The 27996-nt window shown below is 39.5% G+C and overlaps 1 protein-coding gene across 2 annotated transcripts; it reads left to right on the top strand.

The window, feature by feature from the left end:
- Positions 1-67: 67 nt before the first annotated feature.
- Positions 68-25183, top strand: SUV39H1 (SUV39H1 histone lysine methyltransferase). 2 transcript variants are annotated; one of them, XM_053696041.1, is made up of 6 exons: positions 68-187; positions 20308-20561; positions 20723-21412; positions 22213-22359; positions 22852-22981; positions 24210-25183. In XM_053696041.1, exons 1-6 carry the CDS (start codon positions 160-162, stop codon positions 24341-24343), a joined length of 1383 nt encoding a protein of 460 aa, XP_053552016.1. In that variant the 5' UTR covers positions 68-159; the 3' UTR covers positions 24344-25183. The 2 variants fall into 2 exon arrangements, with proteins under 2 accessions (XP_053552016.1, XP_053552015.1); XM_053696040.1 differs by lacking the exon at positions 68-187 and adding an exon at positions 11359-11456.
- Positions 25184-27996: the final 2813 nt, after the last annotated feature.

Here is a 27996-nt window from a genome sequence, read left to right as displayed (position 1 = left end):
ACCAGATGGGGGAAAAAGGCGCGCTATCTTCAAAGGCCCCGCCCACAGCACTGACTGGAAACTTTCAACCACTTAGGAGTAAAGTTGTCCTGGCGCCGGTTCTCTCTAACCAATCGGCATAAAGATGTCAGGGAAAAGGATCCGCCTATCCCGCGCAATATGGCGGAAAATTCAAACCCCGTGCAAGGTAAATTATGGGAACTTGGGGGTTACATGTTGGTTTAATGGGGTACAGCAAGCATTAGAGAGACGTTGTGTGAGGGGGGGAGGTGTGTGGATAGTTATGCGCCAAATTTTAATTTATTAAATAGTACTCGCTCTGTTTTACGCCCCTAAATTTTATGTGACCTGAGGGTATCATATGCTATGAAAGTTAATATTCTATACTCCATGTTTGTACTTGACAAAATTAAGTGAGGGGCTAACCAGATTTAATGTAAACTGTTTTTTAGCATGTAAATATATATAGAATAAACAAAACAATTGTGAGCCGTGGGATTATACTGGGTTTAAAGGGACGTAAATCTGCAACAATACAATCATGGATGCGTTTTAACACTTTTTTGGTGCACGGTTAGCTATGTAATGTTTAATCCTCTCAAAGGGGCTAAATAGATATAGGGAACAATAGTGCACTAAAAAATAAGTCATTAAAGGGGTTCATTCATAATCCCATGAGATGTCTGGCTTGGTGGTGTATTTGGACTGTGTCCTGGGTGAGGTTTGCCAGGTGTTGGGTATCTGAAGGTTTGTGTGCTAGGTTCTCAGCCATATGGGATACTTTTTTTAATTGAAACAAATGGGATAAGGTTTCATGTCAATGTATAGAGCAATGTTTATGGAAGTAAAAATGGAATGGAGCTATATAACCCTGTTCTTTCCTATAGCTGGATCTGTTATTTCTGCCAACATGCATACCTTGCTTAAAGATTAGTTTACAAAGTAGAATCTGTAAAGATTTGCAACATCATTCTCTGCTATAATAATAATGATGCTGCTGTTAGGGGTTTTACACACTAAAATATTGCTCAACCTTTTTGATATTGGGGAACACATTGAAATACCAAGCTCTTGCTCATAGATGTGAGAGGTTTGTTTTAGACGGCATATGAGTGTGCCATGCTCTTGATATACACAGGTGAGCATTTTGGTACAGGTGAGTTATGTGCCAGACTTTTGGGATACCAAGATGTGTGCATGACAGGGTGCTCTTGGTATATGCAGATGCTTGTTTTGGTACAGGGAAAGTATGTGCCAACTGCCAAGCTCACAGTATAAAAAAAGTTAATGTTAGGGAGAGGTATGTCCCAGATGGAAGTGGTGTGCCAATATTTCTGTAAATAGGGGTGTGCCAGGCTTTAGGTACGCAAACGTGTGCGCTAGGGGAGGCAGGTTGGGGCCGGCCAAGTATGTAAAGGTGAATGGCTGGGGCTGAGTGAGGTTTGTAGATGTGCATGCTGAAGTGTGCCAATCTCTCCTTATACAAACGTGCATACTATTGGGTGAGTGGTGTGCCAGTTTCTCTGTAAAGAAAATATACATGCTAGGAGGCAGGTGAGCAGTATTCAAAGCTATCAATATATAAAAGGTGCTTGATAGGGGGCAGACGAGAATTGCGCTAGGTTCTTAAAGTGAATGTAAATTTTGATGCTAAAGTGCCCAGTTTTTAAAAATTTGATTAAAAACAGGGGCACTTTAATTCATCAAAATTTAGATTTCACTCATTGTGAAAAAATACTTTACCTTTTAAACTTGACAGCTGTTCCAGCTTCCCCCGGTTGTCGCAAAGCCATTTCGGACGTCAGAAATTATGGATCGGTCATCCTCCAATCACAGCTTCTCTCCCCCCTGGGGGAATCAGTGTCTGATTCGAAGCCGTGATTGGAGGAAGTCGGCTTCCTCATTTTAGACCCAGGAAGAGGCTTTGCGACGGGCGGAGGAAGCTGGAGCGGCTGTCAAGATTAAAAGGTAAGTATTTTTTCACAATACGAGTGAAATGTAAATTTTGATGAATTAAAGTGCCCCTGTTTTTAATCAAATTTTTTTAAAACTGGGCACTTTAGCATCAAAATTTAAATTCACTTTAATATAGGGGTGCTTCCTGAGGTTGTAGGGAATGTGACAGGCTCGTGGTATGCAAAGGTGTGTTCCAGGTTCTTGGTAAATAGGTGTGTAATAGGGGGTCCAACTAAGTGTGCCAGACTCTAGGCTCGTGAAGTTGCTTGCTAGAGTCCAGGTGAGGTGTGGAGAGGTTCCTAAAATATTTAACAATTGTTTAAAGTGATAGTAAGTAAGCATTTGCCAGTGTAACAAGTAAAGCGACTTTCAGTCAAGTATTAAATACTTAATGTTGTAAGTTCCTTTATTTGTCTGCACCTTTTGCCACGCTGAGCGCCTATGGTGCTCACGGCAGAACGCTATTTTGCTAATGTCACCTCTTTGAAAAAATAGTGTTCTGCTGTGGGCAGCCTGAGACTCTGTGCTGAAAACTCTGCAGACAAAGTAACATTTAGAATGAAGTATTTTATACTGTATGGACTTCTGTCTTTTTTTCTATCTCTTTAAATACAATACTGGGTGGGGGGAAGCAGAGTATCAATAAACAGGAGACTTAAATAATCTTGCAAGTGAAATAAATCTTAATATATATGTTTAGACTTTCTGCCGCAGAATCAGAGCAAGGAACAAGTAATAACTAACAAAGTTATTGTAATACGATATACAATTAAGTATAGGTTGTTCTAATCTCCGTTTGAAATCTACTATGCTATGTTATAATTCATGGGCGCGATCCGATATAGATCGTAGTTTGCGACGCAAGCAAGGGAACCCGCGTCGCCTGCAGTTTAAGCTCGCAACTCGAGCTATCCCATATATGTCGCCGTCAGATGCTAACGTGCCGTATGTCTGACAAACCAGCGATGTCCAGAAATCTGCGCAAGTACAAATTTCTGGCGTCGCCAGTAACTTGCGGCACGTTAGAAACTGCCGGCGCCTACAAAACCTGACTAAAGTCTAAATCACCCGCACTGTCTAACACGCCTCCCTAACATAGCCCGACACGTCTAACCCTCTATCCGCTATCCCCCCTCACTAGCCTAACAATAAAATATGTATTAACCCCTAAACCGCCACTCCCGGAGCCCGCCGCTACCTAATAAAGTTATTAACCCCTAAACCGCCGCCAGCTATATTAAATCTATAACCCCCTAAAGTGAGCCCCTAACACCGCCGCTATCTACCTTACCTACCCCCTAAAGTGAGCCCCTACCCCGCCGCTATCTATTTTAAAATTATTAACCCCTAATCTAATCCCCCTACCCCACCGCCATCTATATTAAATTATTTAACCCCTAAAATACTAAACTATCCCTACCACTAAACCTAAGTCTAACACTACAAATAGCCCTGAAAAGGGCTTTTTGCGTGGCATTGCCCCAAAGTAACGGCTCTTTTGCCAGCCCTTAAAAGGGCTTTTTGCGGGGCTTTGTCACAAAGTAAACTGCTCTTTTGCCTACAATCTACATCCCCCTACACCGCCGCCAGCTATATTAACTATATTAACCCTAATTATATTAGGGTTAATATAGATATTATATTATATATATATATTAACTATATTAACCCTAATTATATTAGGGTTAATATAGTTATTATATTCTATATATATTAAGTATAATAACCCTATCTAACTCTAACATCCTAACTAAACTCTTATTAAAATAAATCTAATATTAATATTATTAATTAAAATATTCCTATTTAAATCTAAATACTTACCTATAAAATAAACCCTAAGATGGCTACAATGTAATTAATAATTGCATTATAGCTATGTTAGGGTTTATATTTATTTTACAGGTAAATTGTTAATTATTTTAACTAGGTATAATAGCTATTAAATAGTTATTACCTATTTAATAGCTACCTAGTTAAAATTACCCAATTACCTGTAAAATAAATCCTAACCTAAGTTACAAATACACCTACACTATCAATAAATTAAATAAACTACAAATATCTATCTAAAAATACAATTAAATAAACTAAACTAAACTAAATTACAAAAATAAAAAAAGATTACTATATTTTTAAGCTAATTACACCTATTCTAAGCCCCCTAATAAAATAATAAAGCCCCCCAAAATAAAAAAATTCCCTACCCTATTCTAAATTAAAAAAAGTTCAAAGCTCTTTTACCTTACCAGCCCTTAAAAGGGCCTTTTGTGGGGGCATGCCCCAAAGAAAACTGCTCTTTTGCCTGCAAAAAAAACCCACAATACCACCCCTCAACATTACAACCCACCACCCACATACCCCTAATCTAACCCAAACCCCACTTAAATAAACCTAACACTACCCCCCTGAAGATCTCCCTACCTTGTATTCACCCAGCCGGGCTGAACTCCTCACCCGATCCGAGCGATGTGTTCCAGCAAGCGGCAGTGAAGTCTTCTTCCATCCGGGCGATGTCTTGAAGCAAGCGGCAGAGAGTCTTCTTCCATCCGGGCGATGTCTTGAAGCAAATCTGCATCTTCAATCTTCTTTGTTCGCTCCTCTCTGCCGCTTGCTTCAAGACATCGCCCGGATGGAAGAAGACTTCACTGCCGCTTGCTGGAACACATCGCTCGGATCGGATGAGGAGTTCGGCCCGGCTGGGTGAATACAAGGTAGGGAGATCTTCAGGGGGGTAGTGTTAGGTTTATTTAAGGGGGGTTTGGGTTAGATTAGGGGTATGTGGGTGGTGGGTTGTAATGTTGGGGGGTGGTATTGTGTTTTTTTTTTTTTTGCAGGCAAAAGGGCAGTTTTCTTTGGGGCATGCCCCCACAAAAGGCCCTTTTAAGGGCTGGTAAGGCAAAAGAGCTTTGAACTTTTTTTAATTTAGAATAGGGTAGGGAATTTTTTTTATTTTGGGGGGCTTTATTATTTTATTAGGGGGCTTAGAATAGGTGTAATTAGCTTAAAAATATTGTAATCTTTTTTTTTTTTTTTTTTTGTAATTTAGTGTTTGTTTTTTTTGTAGTTTAGTTTATTTAATTGTATTTTTAGATAGATATTTGTAGTTTATTTAATTTATTGATAGTGTAGGTGTATTTGTAACTTAGGTTAGGATTTATTTTACAGGTAATTGGGTAATTATTTTAACTAGGTAGCTATTAAATAGGTAATAACTATTTAATAGCTATTATACCTAGTTAAAATAATTAACAATTTACCTGTAAAATAAATATAAACCCTAACATAGCTACAATGTAATTATTAATTATATTGTAGCTATCTTAGGGTTTATTTTATAGGTAAGTATTTAGATTTAAATAGGAATATTTTAGTTTATAAATGAATTAGATTAATTTAATATAAATTTAGTTAGGGGTGTTAGGGTTAGATAGAGTTAATATAGTTTATATAAATACTATATTAACCCTAATATAATTAGGGTTAATATATATAATGTAATAACTATATTAACTATAATATACTTAGGGTTAATATAGATAATATAGCTGGCGGCGGGGTAGGTAGATTAAATTAGGGGTTAATAATTTTAATATAGATGGCGGCGGTGTAAGGGGTTCACATTAGGGGATAGATCAGTTAGATGGTGGCGGTTTTAGGGGCTCACAGTAGGGGGTTAGTTTATGTAGATGGCGACGGTTTAGGGGTTAAATACTTTATTATGGATTGCGGTGGAGGATTGCGGTTGACAGGGAGATAGACATTGCGCATGCGTTAGGTGTTAGGTTTATTTTAGCAGCCAGTTTAGGGAGTTACGGGGCTCCAATAGTCAGCGTAAGGCTTCTTACGGCTGCTTTTTGTGGCGAGGTGAAAATGGAGTAAAATTTCTCCATTTTCGCCACGTAAGTCCTTATGCTGTATATTGGATACCAAACTGCGCGGGTTTGGTATACCTGCCTATGGCCCAAAAAACTACAGGCGACGGCAGAAATATACGCGCGTAACTTCTAGGTTACGTCGTATATAGGATACCAAACCCGCGCAAATATTGACGTCGCCGACTTTTGCGGGCGACAATTTTTATCGGATCGACCCCCATGACTGAAAGTCCCCTTTATCTGTTGCACTGGTAAATCCTGGCGTTTCAAAAATGCTAGGATTTACTTTTAATTTTTAGTTGGTTAACCAACTTTTAGAAAGACTGGAATAATTTATAAAAAAAAATTCTCGCTCTCAGCGGGTCTTAGTCATATAACATCAGTTTATTACACTGTGACTTTTTGGGGTCTCCCCCGTCCTCAGACAGACCTTAAATATCATACATTACTCACCACCTTATAAAGCCCCTGTGACAAGTAGACTGCTGCTCACGGCGTTCCAGAAGTTGCGGCAGTCACGTGTTGCACCTAGCACGTCACCCGTTGCCCCCAGCAACCGGATGCCCTTCTGCAGCGTCTAGTTAAGAACAAAAGTTGCACATATTAGTTACTCTCGCATTTATACTTACAAACTGGTACGGAATTAATGGCCTCTTTATATCTATCTAGCAACATAATGTGTCAGTCAAATTGTCCTTCTTACTACATACGTAGCCTAAGATTCATCTTAAACTGAAGCTGTGAGTGTGGCTAAGTGTATCTACAACATCATAGCTAGATATTCAATCTACCTATGGGACAAAATGTGCAGAGTATATCAGATACTTATACTCCATTATCTCCATATACCAATTAAAGGATTGCATATTAAGGAGTAAACTACACATTCTACATGTCTTCCTGTTGCTAGCTCTATAACTAGTATGCACTGACTAGATATTAAAGGGAATCATGGTATAAACTCTCAAGTCTTTCCTTATCGAAAACAGCGCCAGTCCAGATGAACATTAAGACCCTGGGGTGCCATTGTACCAAGGGTAGAAATCCATCTGGACTCGCGTTGCAACAAAAGTTTAGCTCTATTTCCCCCCCCCCCCCCCCCCTCTAGCCAGAGGGGGGACATGATCAATTATTATTGTCAGTATATTTATGAAAATCTTAGTAGTGCTATCCAAATAATATATCAGCTTATGGCAGGGTTATAATCACAATACAAATAATAATAATTTTCCTTAAAAATAGAAACCCTTAATCAACATGCACCTACTAGACCATACAATTAATATAAATATCTGAATTCTTTTATTTAGTTAATATCCATAAACATATTGAAATATATTTGCAATAAAAGGAAATGAAATAATATTATATGCACTTGAAAACTATTTAAATATGTTATGCAAAGTTCATATACACGCTTATCTTTAAAACCAACCTTATTTACAAATCTTTTAACATCCAAGCAATACAATTCTAAACTGTGCTCTTAAACAATAGGATAATATATATTCTGCTATTTAACTGCAATTTATCCTAATACATAATTAACTTACAATATCAGAACTTGCACAGATGAGTTACTTAACAAATCAGATACAGATTTAAACAATATATAGGCTGTGAAATGCTAACTTGAAAAACACACTGTTTCTTTAAATCTTTTAACTGTAAAGGCTATGCATATGACTTATCTTACGATAAAACTTTTGTATATATCACCAAATAAACAGCAATCCAGTTTCCAATGTCTCTTTAACAGATCCAATTTCACCTCAGAAATTCAAAATTCGGGGATAATGCATATGGAATCCAATAGTAGGTGTGTGCTTTAATAATAACCACCGTGGTTATTCCTTTCAGGATCAGCCCACCACAACCTTCTTCTTAGTCTCTATGCTGGGGTTTAAATCATCTGATCTCACCCCTCCCCGTTTTTGATTTTTATCAGTCATTGGTGAATATTGGAAACGCCCACGTAGCCTTGTCAATGGAATATCTTATTTTTAACAGCCAAAAGGCTTTCTGGCTGTAGTTCTCTCATGGCAACACCAGGTGGCAGTAGTCATACAAACAAAACAAATTCACCTTTACTATTTCTAAAACATTTTTAAGCAAGTTAATTATTTTGATAAAATGGTTATTTAATCGGATTACATTCTCTGCATCAATTATATATAACCCCAATTACAGATGGTTAATATTATGTTATTTTTTTTCTTCTGATTATTCTGATACCAAATATGTTATATTATTAACATTTTATTATATTAAGGCAATTTAATATGCCATATTTTATGTTTCTAATAAGCCCAGGATGTATGAACCTTCTTCATGCAGATCTGAGATTATATGTCTGAAAAATATAAACAATACAGAGGTTATTAAACATTTTTGACTGACTAAAACAGTTACCTCCCAAGCTTAGCAAATACCCATGTAATAATAGAGAATTAGACAATTTCCCAATTTCTATATTTAATACATTCTGAAGCATGCATTCAAACAGAAAAAAAAAGATTTGCTGTCTGTTTTAGTGAGTTTCAGAGTCACACCATAGCATTTGTCTTTTGTTTCCCAAGGCCTTCACTGCCCCACATGGGGTCAATCCACGAGTAGTTGTAAAAGTCTTAATACAACATCTTTTCTGTTTAACTAGCAGTGCAGATGTGTATTTGATGTTTAGGGCTAACTAACACCTATGTGCATAAAAGCTGTTTCCCTATGATTTTAACCAGTTCCAAGAGGGTATTTCAGACGTCTCGACTCCATACACCACATGGGGTACAGAGTGCTATGAAATTTGCACTTCCTAATTAAGAAGCAAATGTTTTATTGTTCCCACTTTAGCTAGGAATTTCTCTTTTAAAGACATTTGTATTAGTTTCCTGTGTAATTGAAGAAGTGGGGGAGAACCAAACTTGTCTGATAGAAATGAGTCCTTTCTGCCCAGTTCAGATCTGAATAAATATAATTGTATTGTATAGCCTTAAAATATGATTAAAATATATATTTATTTACCCCACATATACCATGACATTATAATATACTTCAAGTCTGTCACACTGCTCAGTTGTCAAGTGACAACCAAGACTTGCTGTTTGTGGGCTTCCAGCAGTGAGACTCTGTCTGTAACAATCATCCATTGGTGCCAGTGGGAGAGGACGAGAACCTATACTACAGAATGGAACTTTTGAAGGGAAAGGGAGGGATGGAACACTACAGAAAAAGGGGAAATCAGAAGGGACCTACATAATGATCGTGGTGAGGACCCCTACACTACAGGAAAAAATAAATAAAAACAAACTGGGTACTAATAAGATACCAAGAGGACAAAAACAGTTAAGTAATAGAAGTAAATTGGAAAGTTGTTTAAAGGGTCATGATACCCAAATGTTGAAACACTTGAAAGTGATGCAGCATAGCTGTAAAAAGCTGACTAGAAAATATCACCTGAACATCTTTATAAAAAATAATATATTTTACCTCAAAATGTCCTAAGTATTCATATCCTATTGCAAAGGACTTTAAGCAGCAAATCAGTATGTCTGTCCCGGGACAGACAAGGGAGTGAGCTTCTTGCACACATGTTATTTCCCTATTCGGTTTAAGGAAGTTTACTGTGAAATCTCATGAGATCACAGTAAAAGAGTTCATGACCTCAGCACTGCTGATTGGCTGCTGTTAATTTCTTTCTTTTTTTTTTTTTTTTTTTTTTTTTTTTTTTTCTTTTTTTTAAACTGCAGCTGAAGTATAACTTTTTACACAGAACTTATTCTGGTGAGCTGAGGAAATTGTGCGGTAAATATCTTCTTTTTTTTACATAGAGATGCTTGGGTGATCTTTTCCTGTCAGCTTTTTACAGTTATACTGCATCACTTTCAAGTGATTTAGCATATGAGTATTATGTCTCTTTAAAGGGATAGTAAACCCCAAAATTTTATTTTATGATTCAGATAGAACATACAATTTTAAACAGCTTTCCAAATTAAATTCTGTTATCAAATTTTCTTAATTTTTTTTTGTTATCCATTGCTGAAGGGACAGCATTGCACTACACAACAAGCTGAAAATATCTATTTAGCCAATCACAAGAGACAAATGTGTGCAGGCACCAATTAGCAGCAGCTCCCACTAGTGTATGATATGTGCGTATTAGGGCTGCATGATTAACTGCACATGCAGTTTTAAACAGCGTTTAATCGCTGCGGTTTAAAAACCGTGAGTACGTGATTTTCTTGAAAAAAAAAAATCTTTAATCTTCATGAAAACTGAGGCGGAGAGGGAGGATGAGAGGCGGACCAGGGTGCGGCCGTGGGCGGACCTGAGAATGCCCGCAAAACGGCCATTTTTGCAGGGAATTATGAGTGTGTGGCAGCAACTGGCTTTCATCCTGACCTGCAGTCATCATGCAGCTGGAGCTGGATAGTCCTCAGTCAGCACTTTTCAGGTTTCTTTCTTCATGCTGCACACACTGCTTCATATGTTACTCTTACCACAGGTAGACTGCCCAAGAAAACATGGGCAATGTGGTAAGAAGTGGCCAGCTAATTTAATTTAAATTAGCTTTGTTTGTATGTGTTGAGTTAACTTGTTATGTACTACTACCTCCTGTATTTAACTGTGTTGATGTGTTCTACTTCTTAGTGGTCTTTTATATAGATCTACTACTACAGAATAGCTGTGACTAATGTGTGATTGTATATGACAGGCTGCAGGATGTCAGGATTGACCTTGTCAATGCAGCATCCCTCATGTTTCCCTGGACAGTAACTCCTAAAATGAATAACACATGCAGCAGGGTGTGCATTCATTGTACCTACTTTACTGCTAACTGCACTTATATTTATTTATATATACAGAACTTTACAAGTCATACTGCTGTAAAGAGCAATTTTCAGGTTTCTCCATGCTTACACTGCTTCATATGTTAATCATACCACTGTGTCCACACTGTTAGAATGACTGTCCAATAAAACATGACAATGTTGTGTGAACTTGTGTCATAAGACCTAATAACTGACTAGTGGCTACTATTTTATCACTTCACAGGCAGCAAATTTTATTGTAACTATTTTTTGTTTTGAATTTTTATGCTCAAATAGTGTATTGGACATTGATAAACATGTACATTAAAATTCTGTAGTGTTAAATAAATTGTTTAATGCTAAATGAAGGTGTTAGTCATTTTTAATAAAATCGCGATTAAATTGCAAATTTTTTTTTTTTTTTTTGGTCATATCGCCCAGCCCTAGTGCGTATTCATTTTTTAACAAGGGATACTAAGAGAACGGAGCACATTTGAAAAATAGAAGTGAATTTAAGTGTCTTAAAATGACATGCTCTATCTGAATCATGCAAGTTACATTTTGACTTTCCTATCCCTTTTAATATCACATAGTCTATCTGAATCATGAATAGGAGAAAAAAAAAATGGATTTAATGTCCCGTTTATTCCTACCCTACAATACAGACTAGTTATGTGAACTTCAGGTGTGGTGTGCAGCTGCAGTTAGCAGCCTTCTAATTACCAAAAAGCAATGGTAAAGCCATGCAGGTCTATTTATGAACAAAGGGGATCCCAGAGAAGCTTTTACAACCATTTGTGTTATGATTGCACAAGCGGTTTGTCATCATTTTAGTAAGAAACACGTTTGTGAATTATTATTTTTTTTATCCTCAGATTTTTGTTGTTTTTAAATAAAAACATTTTTGAGGAAAAAAATATTTTTATATTATAATCTAAAGGTTATTCAACCTTTTGAATTAGATTTGTTTTTTAATTATATAGAAAGATGCTGTATATTTATGGCTGTAATGTTTGTTTAATTCTTGTGGTAAATTAATTCCATTAATCCATTCACAATTTCATGCTCTCCCAGATGTCGCTGTAAGATTATTTTGGGCAAATTTTTTATATTTAACATATTACATATTGGTTTTATAGTTTTCAAAACTGTGACTGTGTCTGCAGAAATAACATTCCTCTTCTTAACGGCAAAAATGTTATATAAAATAAACATAGTTTTGAAATAGACCTTAAAGGGACATAATTGTGAAATAACTTTTTGGGCTTCAGATCGTATCATTTTCTGATTTACTTCTATTATAACATTTGCTTCAATCTCTTGGTATCCTTTATTGAAGATCAATACTGTACTAGAGCCAAGCTGAACACATTTAGGTGAAACTGACAAGCAGCTAGCTCACAGTAGTGCATTGCTTCTGAGCCTACCTATGTGTGCTTTTCAACAGATACCAAGAGAGCAAAGAAAATTAGATAAGAGAAGTCATTTTGAAAATTTCATGTTCTTTCTGAATCATTAACGGTGTTTGTGGGTTTTTTTTTTTTTTTTGTTTTTTTTTCCTTTACTGTCCCCATTGTCATTGCTCCCCTGTAAGTCTATGTACACAGAATCAACCCATACTAAGTTTCAAGAAGCTCGATGAATATAAGATTGTTTTAAGCGAATAGATCTGCACAAGGACTTAGTGTGAGGAGGGATGGTCAAGCATTAAAAATGAAATGTTTTAGTTAAAGGATGATAAACCCCCAAAATTTTGTTTTTTTAAAATAAAAAAAAAGATAAATAACCCCTTTATTTACCCCCCTACTTCAAAAATCTACCCCCCCCCGTGTGTCTCTAACTGTTGACAACACCATCATTACCCCATCCTCATATGCCCGATGTCTTGGGGTCACACTGGACTCAGATCTTTCTTTCACTCCTCACATTCAGTACTTGGCTAAAGCCTGCCGCTTCCACCTTTAAAATCATCTCTAAAATTAGACACTTCCTTACACAAGACACAACAAAGATTTTAATCCACTCTCTCATACTTTCCCGCCTCGACTACTGCAACTCTATCCTCTCTGGTCTCCCTAGCTGCCGCCTAGCTCCTTTACAATCCATAATGAATGCCTCTGCCAGGCTCATCTTCCTTGCACGTCGCTCTTCATCTGCTGCACCTCTCTGCCAATCCCTTCACTGGCTTCCTCTGGCCTCCAGGATTAAACACAAAATTCTCACTCTGACACACAAAGCCCTCAATTGCGTTGCTTCCCCCCTACATCTCAGACCATGTCTCCAGATACTCTCCCTCCCGCCCCCTTCGCTCCGCTCATGATCTCCCACTCTCCTCCTGTCTTACCTCCTTCACATTCCCGTCTACAAGATTTTTCAAGACTAGCTCCCATCTTATGGAACTCTCTGCCTCGCTCCACAAGAATCTCCCCTAGTTTTAAAAGCTCCAAGTGCTTCCTGAAGACTCTACTATTCAGGGACGCTTACAACCTACACTAACCTTCCTATCTCCACTGCTATCCCCTTAAATCCCATAGCATGTAAGCCTATGAGCCCAGCTGTTTATAGTCCTTCATAAGAGCCGACTACAACAGTGCAACTCTCGGCAGGACCCTTCACCCATTTGATCCCTGTAATCATTTTTTATATACCACCCATGTTCATAGCGCTGCGGAACCTGTTGGCGCTCTACAAATACCTGATGATAATTTACCATTCCCCGGTTTTGCATAACCAGCACTGTTATAGAATTACACTTTTTACCTCTGTAATTACCTTGTATCTAAGCTTCTGCAGACTGCCTCCTTATCTCAGATCTTTTGACAGACTTGCATTTTAGGCAATTAGAGCTGACTCTTAACATTATGCTCATGCAAGTGGTTATTTATCTATAGGAAATACATGCACTAACGCCCTCTAGCTGTGAAAGAATGTCAAATGTATTCAGATAAGAGACGGCCTTCAAGGTCTTAGAAATTAGCATATGAGCCTACCTAGATTTAGCTTTCAACTAAGAATAACAAGAGAACAAAGCAATAATTAGTTTAGCTTATGAGATTGCTGGTCAGCAGCCTCCTGAGAGTTAAGGATCATTCAACGAGAGCGGTTTCCTCTTCTTGGGCTTTTAAAAATGAAGCTTCTGTGGAACAGATATGCAAGGCTGCAACTTGGTCTTCCTTGCACACTTTTTCTAAATTTTACAAATGTTATACTTTTTCCTCGCTGAGGCTTCTTTTGGGAGAAAGAAAGGTTCTTCAAGCGGTGGTGCCTTCCGTTTAGGTCTACCAGTCTTGTCCCTCCCTAGTCATCTGTGTCTTCTAGCTTGGGTATTGGTTCCCAACAGTAAATGATGACACCGTGGACTCTCCATATCTTAGGAATGAAAACAAAATTTCCATCTAAAAGGGAAGCGAGTCCATGGCTTAATTTATTACTTGTGGGAATTAAGAACCTGGCCACCAGGAGGAGGCAAAGACATCCCAGCCAAAGGCTTAAATACCTCCCCCACTCCCCTCATCTCCCAGTCATTCTTTGCCTTTTGTCACAGGAGGTTGGCAGAGAAGTGTCGGAGGATTCGGAGTAGCCTCTTATGGAGGGTAGTACTCTTCGAAATGGGACTGGAGTTTTAAGAAGTCCTGTCAGCCTCTCAGTGAGAGCATGGGTGAAAGTCCGGAGATGCAGGGGGAGTCTTTCTGCGAAACCACCCCGACTCATATTAACAGCTCCATAAGCAATCAACGTTGATGAGTTTCGCTGCCTGATTCTTACACTCAAGTCCATTTCAGGAGCGATGCTACTACACTGTCACACTTGAGAGACCATGTTCCTGTTCCACGGCATAGATTCTGGTAACATAGTTTCATTTTTTTATTTACTTAATAACGCAAGAAGACAGGGTCATGGTGTGACGCCTTTTTATCCTTTATAGAATCAATGGTTAATATCCCTGGTAGGGGGATTATTGAACAGCGGGGGGTTGTACATAATGTTATTGTGTCATTGCTGCAATAAGTGGGAGATGAGGCTCTGACAATGGTGGACTACAGGTGTCAGTTTTGGGAGTTACTTTGCATGCTTTTTCTCCCTAGTGCAGGGACGGTCCTGCGAGGCACTCCATGTGACCGGGTGGGGCCTTTTCAACTTCCTCTTCTTGTACGGCGGTTGCAGGAGACAGCAGGTTTTTTTTTCTGTGGTGCGGGTCTAAGGAGGTGGTGAGTGCACTGGCCATTGGAGGTATAAAGGTGCCATTTATATAGTAATATCTAGTCTGTAATAAAAGTGTAAGCTATGGAGGACTCTGACGCGTTGGAGGGTACTCCCTCTCTAACAAAGTCTAATACCTGTGTTTATTGTGAACCTCTTCTGGTAGATCCGCCTGCTCTGTTCCACATGCCTTGATGAAATTACTACATCTAGAAAGAATAAGATGTTTAGTACTACTGAGCCGTCCACCTCTGAGGGTTCTTCATCTCGTGAGGTTCGTTCCCTGCATTCATCCAATTACACATGCAGCTCCCAAGGGCATGACTAATCCTCCTGAGGGAGAGGACCGCTGGCCATCAGATCTTGCGGATCAGCTGCAAATGGCGGTGTCTGCTGTGATTAGTGCCTTACCATGTTCTACTAAGCGCAAGCATAGGGTAAAACATTGCGGCCCGTCTCAGGGGTCATATACTCCAATGGATAGCTCGGAAAGGTTATCCGCTGACGAGGACAACTCCGACGCTTTGGAGGACGTTCCCTCTGGGTCAGAATCAATGTCATCTAAACCTCCCTCTGCGGAGGAACCAGACTTCAGGTTTAGGATAGAAAATTTACGCTTTCTACTGAAGCAAGTGCTTGCTACATTGGAGGTTCCGGAACAGAAAGTACCGGAGAAACCTTCTATTCCTTAACTTGATAAAGTATATGAGGACAGAGTGGTGCCTGAGACCTTCCCGGTTCCTGTTAAGATGGCTAACATTATTAAGAATGAATGTGAGAAATTGGGTTCATCCTTTTCCCCTTCCTCTTCTTTTAAGAAACTGTTCCCCATTCCGGACTCTGTTTGAGCTATGGGGGACTGTCCCTAAGGTGGATGGTACTATCTCCTTGCTCATGAAGCGTACAACTATTCCACTCGAGGATAGTTAGTCGTTTAAAGAACCCATGACTAAAAAGTTAGAAAACATGTTGAGACAGATGTTTCAGCACACAGGGTTTGTTTTTCAGCCGGTGGCAGCGGTAGCTGGAGCTGCAACATATTTGTGCAAATCCCTGTGTGAGATGGTTGAGAGGGAGACTCTCCTTGATGAGATACAGTATAGAATTAAGGCCTTGAGGGTAGCTAATGCTTTCATTTGTGACGCCAATATGCAGATTATTCGCCTGAATGCAAAAATATCAGATTTTTCCGTCCTTCCCCGTAGGGTTCTGTGGCTGAAGTCATGGTCTGCGGACATGACCTCTAAATCTAGGCTTCTATCCCTTCCAGGGAAAGATCCTATTTGGTCCAGGACTGGACTAGATTATATTCATGGTCACGGGAGGCAAGGGTGCCTTCCTGCCACAGGATAAGAAGGTTAAACCTAAGGGGTCTACTTTTCGTCCCTTTCGCTCGGACAAGGCCCATTGCCAACAGCCCGCGGCGAAAGCGGAGCAGTTCAAGGGAGCTTGGAAGCCAGCTCAGTCTTGGAATAAGTCCAAGCAGAACAAGAAGCCCGCGAGACAAAATTGTCATGAAGGGGGTCCCCCGACCGGGGGCAGATTATCTCTCTTAAGAAGCCTGGTTGCGGGATGTTCAGGAGGTCATTGCCCCGGCTTACAGGATAGGTTTCAGATCTCATCCGCCCAGGGGCAGATTCCTCCTGTCAAACTTGTCTTCAAGACCAGAGAAGAGGGATGCCATTCTAGAATGTGTGAGGGATCTCTCTTCTCTCTGAATAATTGTACCCGTACCTCCAGCAGAAAGAGGTCTAGGGTACTATTCAAACCTTTCCGTGGTCCCAAAGAAGGAGGGCACGTTACATCCGAATCTAGACCTAAAATGTTTAAACAAGTTTCTGGTTGTTCCATCGTTCAAAATGGAAACGATCAGATCTATTCTGCCCCTAGTTAAAGAGGGACAATTCATAACAAAAATAGACTTGAAGGATGCCTACCTTCATGTACCAATCACAGGGATCACTTCAGGTTCCTGAGATTTGCGTTTCTGGATCAACACTTTCAGTTTGTGGCCCTTCCCTTCCGTCTGGAGACAGCCCAGGGAGTCTTCACGAAGGTTCTAGAGGCACTTCTTGCAGTAGCAAGATCCAGAGGCATTGCTGTAGCGCCCTATCTGGACGACATCCTAGTCCAGGCGCCGTTGTTCAGCCTCGCAGAGGAACACTCAAGGGCTCTTCTTCTCCAGTCTCACGGATGGAAGATAAACCCAGGAAAGAGTTCCCTGGTTCCCAGCAACAGGGTGGAATTCCTGGGATATTTCTCACAGATCAGCGACGCAGGAAAATTGCGTCCATCTGTCTTGCCCTTCAGGCCTCCTCCAGACCCTCTGTGACTCAGTGCATGGAGGTGATTGGGCTTATGGTATCCAGCATTAATGTCATTCAGCATTAATGTCATTCCATTTGCCAGGTTGCACCTCAGACCTCTTCAGCCCTGTATGTTGAGGCAGTGGAACGGTGATCGCTCAGACGAGGGAATCCCTTTCTTGGGGGGATCCATCCGGATTAACTGTCTCAAGGGACATTCTTCCTGAGACCGTCCTGGGAGATTGTGACCACGGGTGCGAGTTTGGCAGGATGGGGAGCTGTTTGGGGTGCCGTGATGGCACAAGGAAGGTTGACACAAGAGGAGTCCCTCCTCCCGATCAATATTCTGGAACTTTGAGCGATCCACAATGTTCTGAAAGCTTGGCCCCTCCTGGGGTCGTGCAGCTTTATCAGATTCCAGACAGACAACATTACCTTGGTGGCCTACATCAACCATAAGGGGGGGACGAGAAGCTCTCTAGCAATAGCAGAGGTATCTCGGATATTGGTATGGGCGGAGTCCCACAACTGCTCATTATCAGCAATCTACATTCCGGGTGTGGAGAACTGTGAAGCGGATTTTCTCAACAAACAAGACTTTCATCCGGGGGAATGGTCTCTCCACCCCGAGGTGTTTGCGGAGATCTGTCACAGATGGGGGACGCTGGAGATAGATCTCATGGTGTCCAGACTCAATTGCAAGCTACCCAAATACGGGTCGCTGTCCAGGGATCCCCAGGCAGAGCTGGTCGATGCCTTAGCGGTGCCTTGGGGGTTCAACCTAGTTTTACATTTTTCCCAAAGTCATGTCTAACTGTAACATCAACTTAAATTCAATAGAGGATTGAATACAAGGATTCAGGAAATAGTTGTTCCTCCTTTGTGTTCTAACCATTCTTCCTCTACAGAGAGGTTACTTCATAATTTGGATGTGGTTCGGGCCTTGAAGTTTTATCTTCAGCCTATGAAGGATTTTAAGCAAACTACATCTTTTTGTAGTGTATTCAGGGAAACGCAAGGGGCAGAAAGCCTCTTCCACTTCTTTGTCCTTTTGGTTGAGGAGCATGATTCGCTTGGCTTACGAGACCAGCAGGCCATAAGCCTCCTCAGAGGATCACGGCTCATTCAACTAGAGCTGTGGCTTCTTCTTGGGCCTTCAAGAATGAGGCCTCTATGGAGCAGATTTGTAAGGCGGCTACCTGGTCCTCCTCAAATACTTTTACAAAGGGTTTTGGTGTTTTTTTGTTTTGTTTTGGGTTTTTTTTAATACAAATTTTACGTTTTTGCTTCCTCAGAAGCCGTTTTTGCAGGCTGTGGTGCCCTCAGGTTAGGGTCCGCCTCCCTTTTACCCTCCCGTTTTTTTCTATTCAGTGTCCTCTAGAGCTTGGATATTTGTTTCCCACAAGTAATGAATGAAGCTGTGGACTCTTCTCCCCTTTAGAGGGAAAACATAAATCATGCTTACCTGATCATTTCATTTCCATCGTGGGGAGGAGAGTCCACGGCTCCCGCCTGTTTCTCCGGTAGGCAGACCTAAATTTAGTTTTGTTCTTCTGGCACCATTTATACCCTGATATTTCCCTACTGTTCCTTGTTCCCTCGTCCGAATGGCTGGGGGATGAGGGGAGTGGAGGAGGTATTTGGCTGGGGTGTCTTTGCCTCCTTCTGGTGGCCAGGTTCTTATTTCCCACAAGTAATGAAGGATGCAGTGGACTCTCCTCCCCACGATGGAAATGAAATTATCAGGTAAGCATAATTTGTTTTATGCTTACCTGATAAATTTCTTTCCGGATATAGTGAGTCCACGGCCTAGCCCTTTATTTTAAGACGGTTGGTTTTGTCTAAATCTCAGGCACCTCTACACCTTTGTATTATCCCTTTTTTTTTTTTTTCTCCATTTCCTTTGGTCCTTCCAGTACAACTGAAAAGTTGATCAGATGAATGAGTAACATATTAAAGTGGAGATATTTCACCTCCCAATAAATTTCATATATTTAAATGATTTATCTATTCATAACTAAAACAGTAATGGTCTGATATAACTGGAAAAATAATTTGAAAAGTTTATGATTTTAAAAATGAAAACCATGATTTAAATCAATCTTCCTGACTAGTGACTTAAATGAATAGTCAAGTTATAATTAAACTTTCACGATTCAGATAGAACATGCAACTTTCTAATGTACTCCTATTCATTTTTCTTCGTTCTCTTGGTATCTTTATTTGAAAAAGCAAAAATGTAAGCTTAGTTGCCAGACCATTTTTGGTTCAGCATCTGGGTAGCACTTCCTGATTGGTATCTAGATGTAGCCACCAATCGGCAAGCACTATCCAGGTGCTAAACAAAATTTTGGGCAGACTACTAAGTATAAATGAAAATAAACATAGCAAGAGAACAAAGAAAAATGGGAAATAGGAGTAAATTAGAGCATGCTATTTTAAGCAACTTTCTATCTGAATCGTGTAAGTTTAATTTTGACTAGACTATTCCTTTAAATTAAATCCGCCCTGCTAAAAACAAAAAAAAAAAACCAATTGACTGTATTTTGGGCAAGTTTTTCTCTTAAATTCCCAGAAGTAAAGGGGTTCCCTTGCAGTTGTTTGAATTATTTTACACGTCTGATAAAAGGACTCTATTTTCTATTGCTGTTGGGAAATGGTTCAACGTGTGTGTGTGTGTGTTTTTATTATTTGAACAGGATTTTGTTTTTATTCCCCCCCCCCCCCCCCCCAAAGTATGTTACAGTAATTACCTATTCATCTAATTATCCAATTTAACAAAATAAACTGGGATCACAGTTGTTTTTTTTTTTTTTATCAAGTGATACTAATTTGTGGAGCAGATGTGTTAACTTATCATTAAGCATATCCTCTTCCTTTGCTCTATTTGAGTGGGGCTTAATTTGTCTGGCTCATAAATTTCAAGCCGTTTTATGTAAGCTTTGTCTATTAATCAGACTTGAGGTTGTATAATAGACTCATAAATACTGAACCCTTTTAAAAAAAAAAAAAAAAGTGGATAGGAACAATCATATGCTCTAAATAGCCAGGGAAATATTTTATTGCAGTGCTTAATACAGTTAATATTTCTATTACCAAAGTTCACAAGACCTTCTCTAATCTACATGGATTTTCACTATTTCCTTTCACTTGCACTCCCAGGCTGTTCAGTGGCATGCCTCTCTTCAGAGTCTGAGCTTCAAGATTTATGCCGGCTTGATCATGGATTTTCACAATTTCCCTTCAAGTGCACAAATTTTCTCCTACCTGGCTGTTCAGTGGCGTGCCTTTCTTCAGAGTCTGAACTTCAAGATTTATGCCGGCTTGATCGAGTCTGCTGTGCAGCTCTTGGTGTCAATCGTAAGAATATAAGTAATTTTGAAGTGGAGTATCTGTGTGACTACAAGAGAGTGCAGGTGAGTTGTATGTACTGACTAGAGATATATCTGTATCTTATTATTATTTATTTATTTATTTTTTGTATATGACAATTAATTTGGTAAGTGGTGTGTGGTTTTTTTTTTTTTTTTTTTTCTTCTAATTTGAGCTCTTTTCTCATCCCTGTGCTTCCTGGCAGGATGAGGAGCGGTACCTGGTCAAATGGAAGGGATACCCAGAGTCTGACTGCTCATGGGAGCCACGCCATCACCTCAAATGCTTCAACATTCTCAAACGCTTCCATCGGGACATAGAATTGGAGCTTCTGCGGCGGGCACGTGCTGGAGGAGGCTCTACAAACAAGAAATCAATTGCACGGCTTCCACGCAGGTTGGAACCAAGTCTTGCTCACCATTTGGTGCTGAAAGCCAAACAGCGAAAACGCCTAAGGCAGTGGGAGCGACACCTGAATGCCAAGAGCCCCCAGCCTGGCCTCATCTTGGTGGAAAACGAAGTGGACCTGGAGGGGCCTCCTCGGGACTTCAAGTACATTAATGAATACAAAGTGGGGGAGGGTGTAACTGTTAACAAGGTGACATTTGGCTGCAAGTGCCGGGACTGTTTTTCAGATGAGAATGGCTGTTGTCCAGGAGCCTTTCAGCACAAATTTGCTTACAATGATGAGGGGCAAGTTAAACTGAAAGCTGGCTATCCAATTTATGAGTGCAATGCCAGTTGCCGTTGTGGACCTTCCTGTCCCAATCGTGTGGTGCAAAAGGGTATCCAGTACAAATTACAAATCTTCAGGACGCCTAATGGGAGGGGCTGGGGTGTGCGCACCATGGAGAAAATTCGCAAGAACAGCTTTGTTATGGAGTATGTAGGGGAGGTGAGGCATGTTTGATTGCTATCTCTGATTCCTTGAAATAACGGTAACGTAGTATGTATTTAGCCTTCCAAATTTTAAATAATCATACAGCTTGTTTACATTCCTTTGTGGTTTCACAGGTAAGATGTTACTTATCTTGATGCCAGTGCCTGTCACTATGCAGCCTAGATCCTAGTTTCTCAACAGCTGGGCCGTGGCCCAGTACCGGGCCATGATAGCCCTGCTGGTGGGCCCTGACCTGTCATGCCCCCACTGCACACTCTTACCCCACTGCACACCAGGGGCAGACTGAGACCAATCAAGGCCCTAGGAACACTGTCTCACACTGACCAACATGTATTACATTTTATGCAAATGAACATGGTAGCCTCCCTGCCCTGCCCCCAACAGGCCCCTCAACCTCCAGAGCCAGGACCCCCAACATTAAGTGCCAGAGAAAGGGCACCTAACCTCCAGGGTCAGACCCCACAGCGACAGACCCCTGCCAGGGCCCCCACTAAACCCACACTTATTTGCTTAGTTACTGATAGGGCAACTGAAAACTACAGCTTAAGGAATGCACCAGGATACCGTGGAGATACCATTTGTGGGCCCCCCTACTTGCTGGTCCCTGGGCCCATATACTACTGGGCCCGGGAAATGTCTAGCTAAAATTTACCGGGCCTTGAGGTCACTTTGGTTGAGAACCACTGGCCTAGATCATGTTGATAAATGATAATAATAATAATAAAGTTGTCCCTGAATTGGAAGCAGTTTTAACTCAATGTCTTGCATTGCATAAACTCTCATATTTGTTGCAGATTATAACTTCTGATGAAGCTGAACGCAGGGGACAAATTTATGACCGTCAGGGGGCAACTTACCTTTTTGACTTGGATTATGTGGAAGATGTGTACACTGTAGATGCAGCACATTATGGAAACATCTCACATTTTGTCAACCACAGTGTAAGTTTACAGGAATAGCAGTACTAATTTCCTGTCACTGTCCTCTATTACCTGTACTATGTTCTGGGTGCATAATGCACACTTGCTGCTCCTCAGACTGTTCTCTTCACTTGGCTAGTTCCCCTATTTTGATTACTTTTGCTCATTCAACAAGTACAGAGCTGCAACCAACATGTGATAGACTAATAGTCCAAAAACATTTGATATATACAGTATGTACTGGTCCTACCTATGCCTTAGAATTTCTAGAGCAGAGATGGCAAACCTTTTCAAGTGTTTGTGACCCTGAATTGGCTAAAATTTCCATAAAAAATATCTTGCAGGGTGTATGACAGAAGCCCAGGGATGGCACCACTTGCTGTGACAAATATTTTTATTTATTTTTGTCACCTTGGGTGAGCCTGCTACGGTTTGCCACCTCTATTTTAAATTAGGTGAACTGTGGAACTGAATAGTGTGGTAAACTGTATCTTACTGTTTTTCTTTTTCCAGTGTAAGCCTAATCTGCAAGTGTATAACGTCTTTATTGATAACATGGATGAGCGGTTACCTCGCATTGCATTCTTTGCCACACGCACAATCCGTACAGGAGAAGAGCTTACTTTTGATTATAACATGCAAGGTGACTATATAATAAGTGCAGTATTACATATGTACATATATTAAATCTATCAATTGTGTATTTTCTTTTAATGCTCGCTGGCTGATAACTCCCAGAGCTATATTGGTGGAGTGGGATGTGCCTGAAGAAAATGTTGATTTTATTTCAGGAGAGTAATGTAAAAAAATGTCTTTGATCAAACAAAAAAGATTGATTACACGTCCCTTTTTAATATTTTACTAAAGCTAGTCTTGAAGTGCTTATATACAACTCATTGAGTATATAAAATTCCCATCAAATGTGTTAAATACAATACAATTGCATAATAAAAACACAATGCAATAGCATTTTATTTTATTTTTTTCTGACAATTTTTTTTTATTTCCATATCCCCTGTGTCATGTTGCAGCCGTCAACCAATCGGATTCATGTATACACACGCTCAATAGAAGCTTTATACCTTAGAAAGTGTACATATAAATTAAAGGTTTAGTGTCTCTCTTTAAAAATAAGCCTACTGCATTTAAAGTAAAGCTAAACTCTCCCGTTTGTAAAAACAGATCCGGAATGTTGGTGATATCTTATATGGAGTTTAATTCATCAGTTGTAATGAAGATGCACTATAACTTCTATTATAGATATGAAATTCAGATACCCCACGCTCCAATACCCACTTTAAAACTTAATTTTTCTGTGAACTAATGGTCTGAATTGTCCAATTGGTGCTATAGCAAAAGTGTCTTAGACATTGTACACTAGATTTTTCTTTAGATAAATGTTTTCTAGATGATTCATTTATATAGCCCATCTGGGAGTGTTTTTGTAACGGTGCATAGTTTTGCTTGTTTTTAGATTCCTAACTAAGCCCATATTTTTTTTAAATGTATACTAATGTCTACAGACTCCAGCTTGCTCCTGTTTGTATAATGGGGTTTTTTAAATGTAAGGGAGGGTCTGTTCTCAGCCCCTTTTAAATGGATATCCAAGCCTAACCTCATCAACGGTGCTAAATTAGGAACTTCTAAGTAAGTTTTTAAAAGGTTTTATACTGTATTTTTAAATAAGTTTCTGTGCATATATTCTTCTTCATAGTAGTGCCTATTACATGCAGTTATATGAAAATTTAAGATGAGAGCGCTGATTGGAGAACAGTTCAAACCTTTAGCTCAATAAAAAGTTGACTTGAAGTTGGCAGCCAGAGCGTTGGGTATTTTAAGTATAATTTAGTAATCCCTTTTGTCTTCTACAGTTGACCCAGTGGATGTGGAGAGCACAAAGATGGATTCTAACTTTGGCTTGGCTGGCCTTACTACCTCGCCTAAAAAGAGACTGAGAGTGGAATGCAAATGTAGTGAGAACAGCTGTCGGAAATACCTTTTCTAAGACATAGTTGTCCCACCTGCACACACAATCGGCTTTGAACTGGATATATCATCTGAGCCCCAGATTTGCCGATCTAACCACCCATCCCTTATGAAATATTGGTGCTAAATTTTGTTTTTAATTCTTGCTAGTGGGTCATTTCATACACTTTATTTTTTATGCTCTATGCCTGGTTACTCCCCCCCCCCCCCCCCCCATTTCCTCAATAGTTTGTAATGAAAGTGTTAACTGTAATTATTACGATTTTAAAAATGACACATTTTAACGTAAACCTTTTAAAACTGATTTAGCTTACAATTCTTGTGATATATTAATGGAGTTTGTTTCAGATTGCAGTCTAACATTTGAGCATTGCTTTCGACATAGGACATATGCAATTATTTTAAACCTATATAGGAATCGTAAGTAAGAAATATTTGCAAAATCATAAACTCTTTCTTTTACCCTGTTATAACATAGTCTTACCTTTTTAAACCATACACCAGTAATGTGTTACAGTTAACCTATTTGTTAAATAGCAATTTTTTAATGTTTCCCCTTTTTAGCAGATGAGTGACAGGCTAGGGTTTTTACTGACCCATAGCATTATTTTACTTGAAATTTCTGCCTCTGTGATTTCATTACTTCATGAAATGTTTACCTATTGCTGTTGAACAGCCTGGGCCAACAGTCAACCGTGCTGTGTGCATGTATATGATGTCCAGGGGAATATGGACTATGCAGTTTTGTCTGATTCCTCTTAATGATCAATTGGATTTTGAGTACTGTTATGGGATTTCATTATGTTTGTCCTTTTTGTGTTTGATCTTCTGTAAATACATTGTTCTATAAAATGGTCAATGTTTGTATATTATTCTAAATATTAGCTGGTGAACCGTTAAGGCCTAAAATGATAGGGCTTTTGCACTATCGTGTTATAGGATTATTGCTTTCACAATTGAGCATTGACAGTTTTCATATGTCTAGATTTCAGATCTATCTGCACACTACCCCCCCCCCCCCCCAAATAAAGGCTCCACGCTGGAGTTTTGTTTAAACAATGTTTGGTCATTCAAATGAATTTACCAGCTCACATACATGTACAACCCAATTTTAAACATATATACTAGACCTTTTGGGTTTTCTAGCATGCACCTTTACTGACATTTAGTGCAAAAAAAATGTCTTGCTTAAACTTTTTACAAAAGAAATTTGTAAAGAAGAAATGGCTCTCGTGTACCTACTGTGTTTTAGGAATCGACCGATATCGTTTTTTTTCCAGGGCCGATAATTGGACGCCTTTCAGGCCGATAACCAATGACGGCCGATATTTTGTACATTTTTAAATTTTGAAAAATCAACACAATTTCTACACATCTGGTATAAATTGAACATGTTTATTAAAATGGTAAACATTAAAAGTAAACTGGGAAAAATAAAGTGCTTGAAAATTAACTTATTAAATGGCTTCCAAAAATAATGGCATAAATACCTTTTTTTTTTTTTAAACTGCACACTGATATAAAATGAAATTTTAAGTCACTACTGCAAAGCTAGACTGATTTTATGTATTGCTGACCCCTATGAGCAAATCAAAATTAATTTTAGCTCTGTGTTCTTCAGGGATACTATGTAGTTTTAAGTGCCACTGAAAGTTCACGTTTTCCTTTTTACAAATCATATGTTAGTTTATAAAATCCCATCTACAGGCCTGCCATTGGGCGTATGGTAGTTGGTAACTGAGCGCCCAGGTTTTCCTAGGAGCTCAGTTACCAACCACCATACCCCCCCAATGGCAGGCCTGTAGATGGACTTCAATAAACAAACCTAGATGAATTGTGTAACTTAAAACTACATAGTTTTCCTGAAGAACACAGAGCTAAATTACTTTTGATTCGCTCCATATCGGCAATATCGGTAAGTTTCTGACAGATTATTTCAGAAATTCTGAAAATCGGTCTATCCCCTACTGCATTAGAACAAACTGTCACTTTCTATCAAAACCATAAGTAACCAATTGCAAAAACAAAAATTTATGCTTACCTGATAAATTTCTTTCTGGGTGTGGAGAGTCCACAACGTCATTCCAATTACTAGTGAGATATTCAACTCTTGGCCAGTAGGAGGAGGCAAAGAGCACCACAGAAAAGCTGCTAAGTGTGTAACTTCCCTTACCCATAATCCCCAGTCATTCAGCCAAAGAAAAATGGAAAAAGAAGAAAACACAAGGGTGAAAAAAGGTGCCTGAGGTATACTAAAAAAAACCTGCTGAATCTTCATTTAAAAAGAGGGCAGGGTCATGGACTCTCCATGTCCACAAGGAAATACATTTATCAGGTAAGCATTCATTGTTTTCTTTCCTATGGCATGAGAGCCCACAACGTCATTCCAATTACTAGTGGGACTGGGAACCAATACCCAAGCTAGAGGACACGGAATGAAAAGGGCGGGAGAACAAGGCAGGAGGACCTAAACCGAAGGCACCACTGCTTGACTAACCTTTCTCCCAAAAGAGGCCTCCGTTGAGGCAAAAGTATAAAAATTGTAGAGTTTGGAAAAAGTATGCAAAGAGGACCATGTTGCCGCCTTGCAAATCTGTTCCACAGAAGCTTCATTTTTGAAAGCCCAAGATGAGGAAACAGCCCTAGTGGAAGGAGCCATAATTCTCTCAGGAGGCTGCTGTCCAGCTGTCTTATAGGCTAAACGAATAATACTTCTTAACCCAGAGGGAGAGGGTAGAAGAATTGGCCTTCTGACCCTTACGCTTTCCAGAGAAAATCACAAACAAGGCAGAAGATTGCATAAAATCTTAAGTTGCTTGAAGGTAACATTTTAAAGTACACACAACATTCAGGTTATGCAAAAGACGTTCCTTATGGGAAGAAGGATTAGGACAAAAAGAACAATTTCCTGAGTAATGTTTCGAACCGACACCACCTTAGGGAGACGCAATACGAAGGACCGCCTTATCTGCATGAAAAACAAGGTATGGGGAATCGCACTGCAGAGCCGAAAGCTCAGACTCTGCGAGCGGAAGAAATGGCAAGAAGAAACAAAACCTTCCAAGATAACAATTTTAACATGCATCGGCTGAACCCAATTTTTTTTTTTTATTTCCTGATTAAGATAGAGCATGACATTTTAAGCAACTTTTAAATTTACTCATTATCAAATTTTCTTCATTCTCTTAGTATCTTTATTTGAAATGTAAGTTTAGATGCCGGCCCATTTTTGGTGAACGACCTGGGTTGTTCTTGCTGATTGGTGGATAAGTTCATCCACCACTAAAAAGTGCTGTCCAGAGTTCTGAACCACAAAAGTTTATATGCCTTCTTTTTCAAATAAAGATAGCAAGATAATGAAGAAAAATTAATGGGAGTAAATTAGAAAGTTGCTTAAAATTGCATGCTCTATCTGAATCACGAAAGAAAAAAAATGGATTTAGTATCCTTTTTTTTAAAGCTCCAAGGAGGAGCAACAGGTTTAAACACAGGCCTGATACTGACCAGGGCCTGAACTAAAGCTTGAACATCTGGCAAATCTGCCAGACATTTGTGCTAAAGAATAGACAGTGCAGAAATTTTACCCTTCAGAGTACTGACTGACAAACCTTTCTCCAGGCTGGCAGCCGTAGTCACAATCACCCAGGAAGGTCTCAGGAAGCAAGTGCCCCA

Source organism: Bombina bombina, chromosome 12 (assembly GCF_027579735.1).
Source record: "Bombina bombina isolate aBomBom1 chromosome 12, aBomBom1.pri, whole genome shotgun sequence".
Taxonomy (NCBI): domain Eukaryota; kingdom Metazoa; phylum Chordata; class Amphibia; order Anura; family Bombinatoridae; genus Bombina; species Bombina bombina.
This window is presented reverse-complemented; position numbering and strand designations above follow the sequence as displayed.